The 13763-nt window shown below is 42.4% G+C and overlaps 1 protein-coding gene across 24 annotated transcripts in view; it reads right to left on the bottom strand.

Moving 5' to 3' along the window:
• Positions 1–13763, bottom strand: part of LOC106582941 (calcium-dependent secretion activator 1) — a 184403-nt gene that overhangs the window by 74313 nt on the left and 96327 nt on the right. For all 24 annotated transcript variants that reach the window (XM_045705163.1, XM_045705159.1, XM_045705166.1 and 21 more), the window contains exons 7-9: positions 3718–3829; positions 3367–3506; positions 1527–1593 (exon numbers count right to left, since the gene is read on the bottom strand). In XM_045705163.1, the coding sequence (XP_045561119.1) occupies positions 1527–1593; positions 3367–3506; positions 3718–3829 (319 nt within the window). The remainder of the gene's footprint in view (positions 1–1526; positions 1594–3366; positions 3507–3717; positions 3830–13763) is intronic.

Here is a 13763-nt window from a genome sequence, read left to right as displayed (position 1 = left end):
ACGCTTTCCACTTTCACTGGGTATGAACGGAGAAAGGGGACTTTATCACACAGGAATGGTGAGAGGGTTACATGGCATGAGCCGTCACGATAGCCATCTCATGGGATGTTCAACCCCTGACTCGTTCTTGTTTTCTCCGGCACACGTAACGTGTTTACAGGGTGTGTAATGACAGCTTTACACTTGTAGAATTCTGTTTATGTGTACCTGACGTGTTGTTGGTGTGTCGCTGCCATGGGTGGTGCCAGCGTCCATCACCTAGCACTGTAAATGATCTACTCACTCCATGTAATTAACAACTCATTAATAATTCAACAGGAAACGAATCTTCTGACACTGAAATAAATACCCCCCAGTGAAAGCAGTGCTATTTATGAGTATCATGGCAAATGTCAGTCAAATTACATTCAGAAAGTGTGTGTGTGTGTGTGTGTGTGTGTGTGTGTGTGTGTGTGTGTGTGTGTGTGTGTGTGTGTGTGTGTGTGTGTGTGTGTGTGTGTGTGCGTGCGTGTGTGCGTGCGTGCGTGCGTGCGTGTGCCACATTCGGCATACAGCGGATGTGAATTTGCGTTTTGTTATTTCAGAGGAGGGTTGAACATCACAGAGTGCTGTTGGTGAATCACATCCACAGTAGTTAACACAGCTAACTCACAACAAACTCAGAAATAAATTCAAACATTTCTATTGAACATATCTCCTCAACCAGCTGAAGTTGCACACTGTTGTCTTTTCATAGGCTATGAATCAATACGTACAGTTTTGTACTACTTCACTGCTGAATTTTGTATTTTCAGGCAACACCAAGAAACAAAGGGGACATACTATATTGATGGTAAAGCGAACTAAACGTATGTGCCCTTCACTTTGAAAATATAATTTTGCCAATTCTGAAGAACAATACATTTGAGTCCATCATAACACCAATAGAGTATTGAATGTCTTGAATACTTACACGCGACTTAACATAAGCAAAACAGAAGAGACAAGAAAAAGTAAAAGATTTACAAATGAAATTATACACAAACATAAAAGCTATCGGTCTCTCTAAGAAACAGACTTGCACATGACACACACACACGCACACGCACACACACACACGCACACACACACACACACACACACACACACACACACACACACACACACACACACACACACACACACACACACACACACACACAGGCTGTATGTACAGCTGGGAGCAAGCGAGACGAGCATTCCGTGGGCTCTTGTAGCTGCGAGTGCTAGGCCAGCCAGCGTACACTCTGGTTTGTCAATCGCCTGTCAACTCCTCGCTCTGAGACATATCCTCCCAAACACAGAGGAGAAAGAGTGCTTCTCCAAATGAGGCCAGACAGAAAATGACTGCTACAGCTACAAAAGCTCCTGACAAGAACTGGCTTAGACCTTCAGCACCCCAGTCAACTAGAGGAAGACATATACCAAAGCTTGACAGATCAAAAACATAACATCTTCCTTATTGGATCAGTGCTGACCATGGTTCTTTAGTGGTCTTCTGTTCTTACCTGCACCAAGACAAAGAATCTCTTCTTCCATCTCTTCCACACATTTTTACCAATAGCCCATAGGTACCTAAGTAAACAAAGCAATGGTTTAGTAACAAGTTGTGTGGACTATGGTGGATGGCCTTTCTACAGAGGCTGCTTTACAATATTAAACCTTGTGTTGCATCATTATTTCATAAAGAGGTGGCATGCTGAAAAAACATATACATTTTTCCTTTTATGTTATAATGAGTAATATATACAACACCTTGCGTGAATGGCAATTGGCGAACAATAGCAGAGAGGCATGTGTTACAGTACAAGGTCTCTGCTGACCTCTTATGGTAAAAAGTTGTTACTGCTACCTTTAACTGTGAAAAGGGTTTAGAGCTAGAACGGCCCATTTTCTGTTTGTGAAAGGTTAAAGTGGGAAATTAACTGTTTTCTGATATTAACTTAATTCAGAGCAGAACATGGTTCGGGGATGGAAGTGACATCCAGAACTCCAGCTCCAGTATGAGCCAGTGGACGTCCCTACATGTGGGTATGATGACCGTACTCTGGTTTGTTGAGTGCTATCATTAGATTTACATTGTAGTCATTTAGCAGACATTCTTATCCAGAGTGACTTACAGTAAGTAGTGAGTGCATACATTTTATTTTTTTTATTTTCTACTTCTATCAGTCTTGAGTTGTGTTGCTGTGTATCTTGTTGTGTTGTGAAGAGATCAGAGCATGAAGAAGAAATGAACATCTGAGGGTGAGGACAACAGCTCTGAGAGCCTCTGTCCGCTCCTCCCCCTGGCCGGGGTAGGGGTACCCTGGCTTGCCTGCCTCTGTATCCCCCTGGTTAGTTTAGGGACTTCTCTCTCTGAATAAACTAGTGCCCAAGGAGCAGCGGGAAAGGGGGCTGAGGCTGGTACAGGCAGAGGCAGGTACAGGAAGCATAAGGAGGAGAGTGAACGAGGGGGACAGGCGGCGCTCCTTAAAGCCCAGACACTGGGCTTCCCCCATAGAGCAGGACACACACACACAGTGGAGGAGACCGGAGGAGGGAAGAAGGAAGAAGTGTGATGTGAATGTTTCCTTATGTCTCTGAGTTGGTGCTGTCACATCACTTACATCAATAGCCATTATTAAAAATGTAAATAAATGTAACTAGGCAAGTAAGTTAAGAACAAATTCTTATTTACAATGACAGCCTACTGGGGAATAGTGGGTTCACTGCCTTGTTCAGGAGCAGAACAACAGATTTTTACCTTGTCAGCTCGGGGATTTGATCCAGCAACCTTTCAGTTACAGGCCCCACACTCTAACCACCAGGCTACCTGTCACCCCACTGGCTTAATCACAATCATTATTTGCTATTTGATCTGGGGTGAGGAGAATATCAATACCCTTTACTTGATATCCATTCATGACAGTCAGAATTCTTACTCTTATTCAATGTGCTCTTTAACATGGTCATGTCTTACATATTAGTGTGAGGCTATGTGCACTTTGTTAATGACTGATCCCAGGCAATGGCACCAACAGAGCGGTGAAATACTGAAGGAGAAGACTTATTTTTGTTCTTTAGCAAACATTATGGAAGCTTGATAAATGCAGTACAACAATATTTGAGAATTTTTTTTAAATGTCAGATGTCACAGTGCCAATTACATAGTAATGTTCAATGTATGTTGAAGATAATAGATTTAATGTTTAAGGTTAAAGATAAAGGTTGCCTGCTTTGGTCACAGTCGATCGGCCGCCTGGAAGTGTGTGTTATGCACTAATGGTCGGCCCACTAGATGGCAGCATATCACTGCAACAGAGAAAGATATGTTTTGATCTAGAGTTTCAGCGCAGCGTAGCTTACCCACAGTGCTTCATGTTTTGTGGCTTGTCCATGCGGATGGCCAGTTTGATCTTCAGGTCACTGTCAGGGCAGCCTTTGGACACGGACATCTTGTGTAGTTCGGACTGTTTGGGACTGTTAGGGGTCGGATGGAGTACCACCTGGAAGCACAAAGACACCTATCTATTATAGTCAAGTCAAACATAAAACACACAGCCATGTAAGGTTGTATCAATGTATATGTATAATGTATGTATTAGATCGTAACAATGTATACTCCCTATTCACATCAATGGCAACCATTTTGAAATCTGAAAAGCAAGTTCGTTGCTAACTGTGCCTAAGTCTGGCTCCAGTTCTGTAGGCCCTTACCCTGCCAAGCTCTTTGTCCTCCAGGGCCAGAACTCCTGTGCTCTCAGTGAACAACTTCACCTTGACAGCAGGCAGGGGGTGTGTGGTGGTGAAGTCCCCCTGGGTCCCCCAGCTGAAACACACAGAAGACCATAGGGTGAGACGGCTTAAAGAGTGACATGAGATTGTTTCACATCAAATGTGATCCATTTCAGGAAACTAGGCGCATGTCGAAGGTCACTAGTTCACAGGAGAGCCGTTTGAACGTAAACTTTTTAAAACATCTAAATGCGTTTTTTGCCATGAAATGTGTTCTCGAACATGTGAACTTTCATGTGCCTTAATAACAAACTTGTATGCCATCTGTAAATACTAATAAAATTGCTAAATTACAAACCTAGTTGGTTTAGCCACAGAAAAAGTGAGCAACCTTCCTCTTAGCCATGATTGGCTGAGATAATGAGTGGGCTGGACATGCCGAAAGATGAGTTTGGATTGGTCTGCCATATAGTACGCTTCTGTCTATTTGAGCTGGTCAGTATGTGTAGGTAATCCTGTCTAACGCGGCTTTAAAAAAATGATGTATTGCGTAGTAAAACTACAAGTGTTGCTCTCCACTTTCTGGAGGACTGAGTTTTTAAATCAGTGGAATTCATGTGTGATAGCTAAGGAGATGGAGAAAACACCTGTCTCTGGATTACATCTTCAAACTAAGGGCAACCATGGCATCCATGACAGGAGAAGCATCCATCCATGATGTATAAGGGTAAGATAGTCTAGCTACAGAAAGTGGTTTCATTTCAAGTTAAAGTGTACTGTTAGCTAGCTAACGTTAGCTGGCTGGTTCACTAGTTAACGTTACGTGTATGATCCTATTATTCTTATCTCAGAGCCATTTGCATTGCTAGTTATAGTCTAATGTTCGCTAGCTAACATTGAACCTGGTTGGTTAGCTACCTGTTGATTCATGCAGGGTTGTAACATCATGAGTTTGGATTATGGTCCATTGTTTAGCTAGCTAGCTAGCGAACATTCAAAGGGCATTTTCTCAAAAATGAGGTAACAAGTTTATCAACTTTCAAAGCAGAATTACTTTCCCATTGTTCCTCAAATGTAGTGTATGATATGGCATTTTGTAGCTCTGTGTCTCTGCTTTTATCCAATGTAAAAAACACTATTTCAAATTTTGCACCATAAGACCAAATCAAGGCGGTCGGTCACAAATATTATTGGTTGCGTACACATATTTTGCATTTGTTATTGTGGGTGTAGCAAAATTCTTATGATGGTGTGTATAGACTAAATATGAATAGAAAAGGTGTACAGCAGTAGTTATAGAGGATGAGCCTTGACTAGAAAGTACATATAAACTGGGTAAAACAGTATGGAAACATTATTAAAGTGACCTGTGTTCAATTACTATCTACAGTACATCTCTAAGGTGCAGGGTCGAGTAAACAGGTGGTAGCCGGCTAGAAACAGTGACTAAAGTTCGGGGCAGGGTACTGGGCGGTGGCCAGCTGTAGGTGACTATTTAACAGTCTGATGGCCTGGAGATAAAAACTGTTTTTCAGTCTCTCGGTCCCAGCTTTGATGCACCTGTACTGGCTCCGCCTTCTAGTGGGGTGAACAGGTCGTGGCTTGGGTGGCGGAGGTCCTTGCTGAACTTCTTGGCCGTCTTGTGACACTGGGTGCAGTAGATATCCTGGAGGGCAGGCAGTATGCCCCCGTTGATGCGTTGGGCTGACTGCATCACCCTCTGGAGATTCCTGTAGTTGCGGATGGTGCAGTTGCTGTACCAGGCGGTGATACAGCCCGTCAGGATGCTCTCAATTGTGCATCTGTAGAAGTTTGTGAGGGTCTTATGTGCACACTGCCCCCAGAATGAGGTGGAAGCTGAGCTGCACTTCCTAACCTCCTGCCAAATGTATGACCATTTAGAGACACATATTTCCCTTAGATTACACAGAACCCAAAATAATTTGAAAACAAATCCAATTTTGATAAACTTCCATATCTATTGGGTGAAATACCACAGTGAGCAATCACAGCAGCAAGGTGTGTGACCTGTTGCTACAAGAAAATGGCAACCAATTAAGAACAAACACCATTGTAAATACAACCTATATTTACATGTATTTATTTTCCCTTTTGTACTTTAACTATTTGCACATCATTACAACACTGTATATATACATAATATTACATTTGTAATGTCTTTATTCTTTTGGAACTTTTGTGAGTGTAATATTGGGGTGTGTGTGTGTGTGTGTGTGTGTGTGCGTGCGCGTGCATGTGCGTGCGTGTGCGTGCGTGTATGACAAACCCAGTGTATTCAGAATACACTCACTCTTTGATGGAGAGATAGCATAGGAGAAACCATGACATCTTGACACCACAACCGCAATTTCATCATTCCAATATCATTCAGCATGCTTTTGGGATGCACCACAACCTACTGTGGACTATCTCTGAGCTGTTAGGTGTTTCCCCTGTGTGTGTCACTTCTCACTGATGTTCTGCATCACATTTCTATGTGGTCTCTTATCTGTGAAAATATTATAAGTTTTGCACTTAAGTATTGTACACTGTTGTGGAATTATTGCAATCAAAAGGAGAGACTTTTACATTTCTTCAAAACAATCAAACTTTATTATTTAATTACTGCAGTAATGGAGCTCGTCAACGAACCCCCCTAGTTGATTCGTTGAGAGCCCAATGACAAAATATACCATGGCCTTTTATAGCAAAGATACACCCCCTTCAGTCTTCATGACAAACAACAGATGTATGGAATGGGTCACAAGGTTAAGATTTGTATGAAAGGTACTTATAATTCACAGCAAACAGTATCTGCTGTAAAAACTGTTCTCATTGTGTAGAGACCAGAGTCTGGTCCCGGAGTCATCTCTCCCTGGTACCTTATAGAACAGAAACATTAACTCATGCTATGGAATGCGGTCTCTAGGTTTATCACCCAAAGACATCGTAAATCATCTGTCAGTGTTAAATCTCCCAGAGGCCCATCCTCAGTAGAACACACACAGATGAGTGTTCTAACAACCCTTATTCTGTTGCATAAAACAACCATTTGTTGCAATTACAGTATTATAACATAATCTTGCAATTTTGCTCTCACAACACACAGCGGCTACCATCCATGAAGCATTTCCCAGATGTGACGGATCCACAGAGTAAGTATTAATTTGTAAGGTTTAACTACTATACAATAATATAAGTATGTAAGTGCTATACTGTATACAGTAAGTGACATTTCTGGCTCACTCAACTGAAGCAGGAGATTGAGGGTGTTTAAGAGGAGGTGCTACTATAGAATGCCGTGAAAACAGTTGATAATAGGACTCAAGTGCATTGTGCCACAGGGTTGTTGTTGGTAGAGAGCATATATGCTAGAGACGTGGAGCACAAAATTGGATCCCATATATATACACTGTATATACTTATATGACCATGGATAGGCAGCCTAAGACTCTGGATGGTTCACAAGCATTTAGAGTTAGTGTCCAGATAATCATAATCCATTCCATTTTACCACACACACACACACACACACACACACACACACACACACACACACACACACACACACACACACACACACACACACACACACACACACACACACACACACACACACACACACACACACACACACCTGTGGTAACAAACTTGACTATGGTTAGAAGATGGCTGTCTCCTGACGGGTTGTTAGAAGGTTAGTTGGGATGTTCTCTGTAGCTCTGACAGCTCCATGCACACACTGTGAAATGCAGCTTATAAAGAATACCAAACCCAGGCCTGCCAGAAACAGCCACAGAGGAGTACACAGACCAAGCCAAATCAGATCCAACTTTCAAGCTCGTCCTATGGGAAGACTCACAATTCTCACTATTCTCTTTGTTAAATTCTAGAAGCATGTGAGCCAGTGGGCAGTGCGACATAAGCATGAAATAGAGAGAGGTCTTGGCTGATTGTGGCCACTCATGAGTTAATATAGCCAGGACTGGCTTCACGTTCAAAATACTAAGCATGTTCACTACAGTTCTCTCTGCCTGCGGTGGGGGAGCACTGATACGGCAGAATGAAGACTAGTCTGTCCATCTCACTCTTTCACCCTCTCCATCGCCCTCTCTCCGCACTTAAACTGTACGTATTTCAATCATTTTGCATGGTATAAAACGACCTGCTCTAAATGAAACACAGTATCCATGACAGACCCCACCAATGCCCTGCAAGCAGCTCCACATATGACCCATTAACAACAACCTATCAGGCTTGAAGTCCAGCATCTGTTGAATTGCTGCTTTCCATCAACATGACCCACATCCCTCCAGCCCAGTAGCCACTGTACTGGAGCCTTGGCAGGGAACACTTTGTGACACAGTGTTACAATGCCTCTGAATCATAAGCCCTGTGAGTCATGTGTAATACATTGGGCTCTGCCACTAGAGTAGTGTGAGGAGTAGTGTGTAAGGGCTCACCAGTTGACTCACCACAGAACGGCCTGTCACACATGCACACGTTCCAAGTCAACAACAACAACTCTGGTGGTATTAGCCTATGTATGAGTCATGGAGAGAAGACTGCAATCTATTTCCCTGGGGTTTTTCCTCTGTTTGTCTTGTCAGAGCAGATTGCACTGGCAGAGTGCCGACTCTGCAATATTGACACCAATTGAGAGGGAAAAGCTAATTTAATATAATGAATTACAGGAGCGTAATATTGCATGGATTTAAACAGAACAAACTGAATATTCTCCAGATGGTTTTAATTGTGTAGTATTTAACAGCATACATTTACATACAATTAAATGTCTGTAAATATGTGTTTTAAGCAAAGTAGGTGTCCAAATCCTGGTAATTCTGTTTTTACATACCACCTGTAGATGGCAGTCTAAGAGCTTGCAGAAATATGTAGGTACTTTCACTCAAACCATGAAAAGGAAAAACCAAGGAAGCCAACATCATTTCATCCATGCTCGAAAGAATAAGAAAAGATGTTAGTGCAAAGTGATAAAAAGTGATTAACAAATGCCTTCATCAGTGCTGTACAAATCCATTAGGAGAAGACACAGCTGTTGTTCGTAGGAGGCGCAACAGGTCAGGTGCAAGCAACTGGTTAAATAGATACCGGCGAATAGGGAAACAAAGGTCTCTTCTCAATGATATCTGTCCATTTTGTACTTCTTCTACATATTTCCTGTATACAGTATTTGCCCCCGGCCCAGTTTTTCAAAAGTTGTCTTATTGGATTTCGGCAATCAGATAGGATTAAATGATAGCACTGGGTTTTTCAAAACTGAAAACAGATTCTGATCCTCCGAATAGGGATAAGGATTTAGTCATCCAATCTGACCTTTAATCAGGATTGTATTGAGCTTGTTCTTGATCACACTGGAACGGTGGATTCAGAGTGGATTTAGAAAGGTGAAATGCATTACAACCATAACACTTCAATGTAACTAAGGTGAGAAAGTAAAAAAAACGTTGTTAGATCTGAAAATCAAAGGTTAAATATGTTAAATTGACTGCAGTAGGTACGTGGTAAGTTGTTATATTGAGAAGTGTCAAACAAATGCATCTACTTAATTCTTGTAACATCTGCTTCCAACTCACACTCTCAAACACGTAGATCCCCTGAACGCAGCTCACTTTCCAGCCCACTTTCCAGCTCACACTCTCAAACACATAGATCCCCTGAACGCAGCTCACTCTCCAGATCCCAATCGCCTGAATTCTGATCACCTGTTCAGTCACCTGTATGTCAATATCACACACTATTTAGTTTAGTTCGTTGCACCCCGTCATTGTGAGGTATTGTTTGTTTTGTGACACACTTCTATTCGGAGCTCTGTTTTTCCTGTAATTTAATCCTCCCGTGTATGATAGTTTTTGCCTGTCTCACTAACGATGCCTTTTGCCTATTCCCTGCCTGTACTTTAGCCTATCGGATTTCCTGTTATCAACCTATTGCCTGATCTCCCGAATGACGTTACTAGCCTTTGGCCCTGCCTGTACTATTGCCTTTTTGGACCCCCTGTGTATGACCTTCTGCCTGCTCCTGGACCCAGCTACCTGCCTCCTCCTGTGGTCCTTTAATAATAAACACCTGCTGTGCCCTGCGCTTGAAACCAGCTCTCTGTCTCCCATCGTGTTCATTACAATTCCAAGTGATATGCAAGCTATATTATTTTTTATCAAGTTACCTTTATTCAAGTAGTTTACTTTATTTCTGTTTGCCAATGAGCATGTAGAAGTAGTACGACAATCTGTCTAGTAGATGGCAAGGTGTAGGCCTGTTCAAAGCAAAAAAATCCAGATTCTGTGATCTTGATATTGTGGTATCTGGATAAGAATGATCCTATCTGATTATTTTCTCAAAAACCATCTCAAAAACAGCCAGATTGATTTGATCCTGATTAGCAACAAAGAGGATTACAGAATCCAAATCATTCTGATCCAGATACAAATGTGAACATTTTGGCTGTCATTTTGGCTAAACAAAATGCTAACATAACTCACCAAGTACAGTAGATGGCAATATAGATACTTATCCAAACCACTGAAAATCTGGATTCTGTGATCTTGATATTGAGGTATCTGGATCAGAATGATCTTATCTGATTATTTTTTGAAAAAACCTCAAAAAACAGCCAGATCAATCTGATCCTGGATAACAAAAATTTTATAATTAGAGAATCATTCTGATCCCCCCCCCCCCCCCCCCCTCAAAAATGTTTAGAAAAACCGGCCCCTGATGATTCCCAATTCGGCAGTAACTAACTAACACGTTCAGTACAAATAAAACAGCGTGTAATGTTCAATTAAATGGAAAGAATGCGGTTTTGAATTACCTTTTCAAAAACTGGGAGGAGTTTAGTTGTGGGTTGAGGAACGCTTCAGCGTAGCCGTTGCCCTTTAAAGCGCAACTGAAGGCAATAGAGTACCACAGTATGAGTCGTAATACCCATAAAACCTAGAGGTCGAACAGAGAAAGGGTTCCAATAATTTTTCCTATAGGTGATTTTAAAAACACTTAATAAGGTATGTGTTTCGTGTAGGCTTACCCTGGCGTAATGTTTGTTAACCATGTAAATCTCTCTGGTTATGCCTGGTTATTCTTCAAAAGTGCTTTCCTCACCATCACCTTAAATAAGCATGCCAATTTAAAAAAAATTGAACCAGAAACAGATAAAACCTTGGTTCACTCCAGACCTGACTGCCCTTGACGAGCACAAAAACATCCTGTGGCGTACTGCATTAGCATCGAATAGCCCCCGCGATATGCAACTTTTCAGGGAAGTTAGGAACCAATATACACAGGCAGTTAGGAAAGCAAAGGCTAGCTTTTTGTATCCTGTAGCACAAACTCCAAAAAGTTCTGGGACACTGTAAAGTCCATGGAGAATAAGAGCACCTCCTCCCAGCTGCCCACTTCACTGAGGCTAGAAAACACTGTCACCACCGATAAATCCACGATAATTGACAATTTCAATAAGCATTTCTTTCTCCTTCACCCAAATCCAGATAGCTGATGTTCTGAAAGAGTGTCAAAATCTGGACCCCTACAAATCAGCTGGGCTAGACAATCTGGACCCTCTATATTCTAAAATTATCAGCCGTAATTCTTGCAACCCCTATCACTAGCCTGTACTCTTTCGTATCGTCTAAGATCCCCAAAGATTGGAAAGCTGCCGCGGTCATCCCCCTCTTCAAAGGGGGAGACACTCTAGACCCAAACTGCTACAGACCTACATCTATCCTACCCTGCCTTTCTAAAGTCTTCAAAAGCCAAGTTAACAAACAGATCACCGGACATTTCGAATCCCACCGTACCTTCTCGGCTATGTAATCTGGTTTCAGAGCTGGTCATGGGTGCACCTCAGCCACGCTCAAGGTCCTAAATGATATCATAACCGCCATCGATAAGAGACAATACTGTGCAGCTGTATTCACCGACCTGGCCAAGGCTTTCGACTCTGTCAATCACCACATTTTTATTGGCAGATTCAACAGCCTTGGTTTCTCAAATGACAGCCTCGCCTGGTTCAACAACTACTTCTCAGACAGAGTTCAGCGTGTCAAATCGGAGGACCTGTTGTCCAAACCTCTGGCAGTCTCTATGGGGGTGCCACAGGGTTAAATTCTCGGGCCGACTCTCTTCTCTGTATATATCAATGATGTTGCTCTTGCTGCTGGTGATTCTCTGATCCACCTCTACGCAGACGACACAATTCTGTATACTTCTGGCACTTCTTTGGACACTGTGTTAACTAACCTCCAGACAAGATTAAATGCCATACAACTCTCCTTCCGTGGCCTCCAACTGCTCTTAAATGCAAGTAAAACTAAATGCATGCTCTTCAACCGATCGCTGCCCGCACCTGCCCGCCCGTCCAGCATCACTACTCTGGACGGTTCTGACTTAGAATATGTGGACAACTATAAATACCTAGGTGTCTGTTTAGACTGTAAACTCTCCTTTCAGACTCACATTAAGCATCTCCAATCCAAAATTAAATCTAGAATCGGCTCCCTATTTCACAACAAAGCATCCTTCACTCATGCTGCCAAACATACCCTCGTAAAACTGACTATCCTACCGATCTTTGACTTCGGCGATGTCAATTACAAAATAGCCTCCAACACTCTACTCAGCAAATTGGATGCAGTCTATCACAGTGCCATCCGTTTTGTCACCAAAGTCCCATACACTACCCACCACTGCGACCTGTATGCTTTCGTTGGCTGGCCCTCGCTTCATATTCGTCGCCAAACCCACTGGTTCCAGGTCATCTATAAGTCTTTGCTAGGTAAAGCCCCGCCTTATCTCAGCTCACTGGTCACCATAGCAGCACCCACCCGTAGCACACGCTCCAGCAGGTTTTTTTCACTGGTCACCCCCAAAGCCAATTCCTCCTTTGGCCGCCTTTCCTTCCAGTTCTCTGCTGCCAATGACTGGAATGAATTGCAAAAATCACTGAAGCCGGACACTCATATCTCCCTCACTAGCTTTAAGCACCAGCTGTCAGAGCAGCTCACAGATCACTGCACCTGTACATAGCCCATCTGTAAATAGCCCATCCAACTACTTCATCCCCATACTGTTATTTATTTATTTTGCTCCTTTGTACCCCAGTATCTCAACTTGCACATTCATCTTCTGCACATCTATCACTTCAGTTTTTAATTGCAATATTGTAATTATTTTGCCACTATGGCCTATTTATTGCCTTACCTCCCTTATCCTACCTCATTTGCACACACTGTATATAGACTTGTTCTATTGTATTATTGACTGTATGTTTGTTTATTCACATGTGTAACTCTGTGTTGTTGTTTGTGTCGCACTGCTTTGCTTTATCTTGGCCAGGTCACAGTCGTAAATGAGAACTTGTTCTCAACTAGCCCTCCTGGTTAACCTCTCTTGGGTAGGGGGCAGTATTTTCACGTCCGGATGAAAAGCATGCCTAAAGTAAACTGCCTGTTACTCAGGCCCAGAAGCTAGGATATGCATATAATTAACTGATATGGCAGGCGAAACCCCGAGGACAAACCATCCCAAACATTTACTGGCTTTGTTCCTATGGTGTCTCATGGGCGACAAACATCTAACTGCCACATCGAACCACACCAGTGGAGGCTCCTCGGAACCGGAAGGGGAGAACCATCCTCCTCAGTGAATTTCATAAAAACAACATTCGTGAAAAACATTTTAAAAAGTGATCCTTTTTAGATAAAACTATACTAAATATATTCACATCACCAAATAACCTCTTGACGGTCGCCTAGGATAGGGGGCGCTACAGCGATTTTTGAAAAAGATTTGTGCCCATTTTAAACGGCCTCGTACTCAAACTCAGAAGCTAGGATATGCATATAATTAATACTTGTGGATAGAAAACACCCTAAAGTTTCTAAAACTGTTTGAATGGTGTCTGTGAGTATAACAGAACTCATATGGCAGTCAAAACCCCGAGACCGATCGTAACAGGATGTGGAATTCTGAATTGCGGACTCAACTTCATCACTTTGCCTATAAATCAC

The sequence above is a fragment of the Salmo salar genome, chromosome ssa22, assembly GCF_905237065.1.
Source record: "Salmo salar chromosome ssa22, Ssal_v3.1, whole genome shotgun sequence".
Taxonomy (NCBI): domain Eukaryota; kingdom Metazoa; phylum Chordata; class Actinopteri; order Salmoniformes; family Salmonidae; genus Salmo; species Salmo salar.
This window is presented reverse-complemented; position numbering and strand designations above follow the sequence as displayed.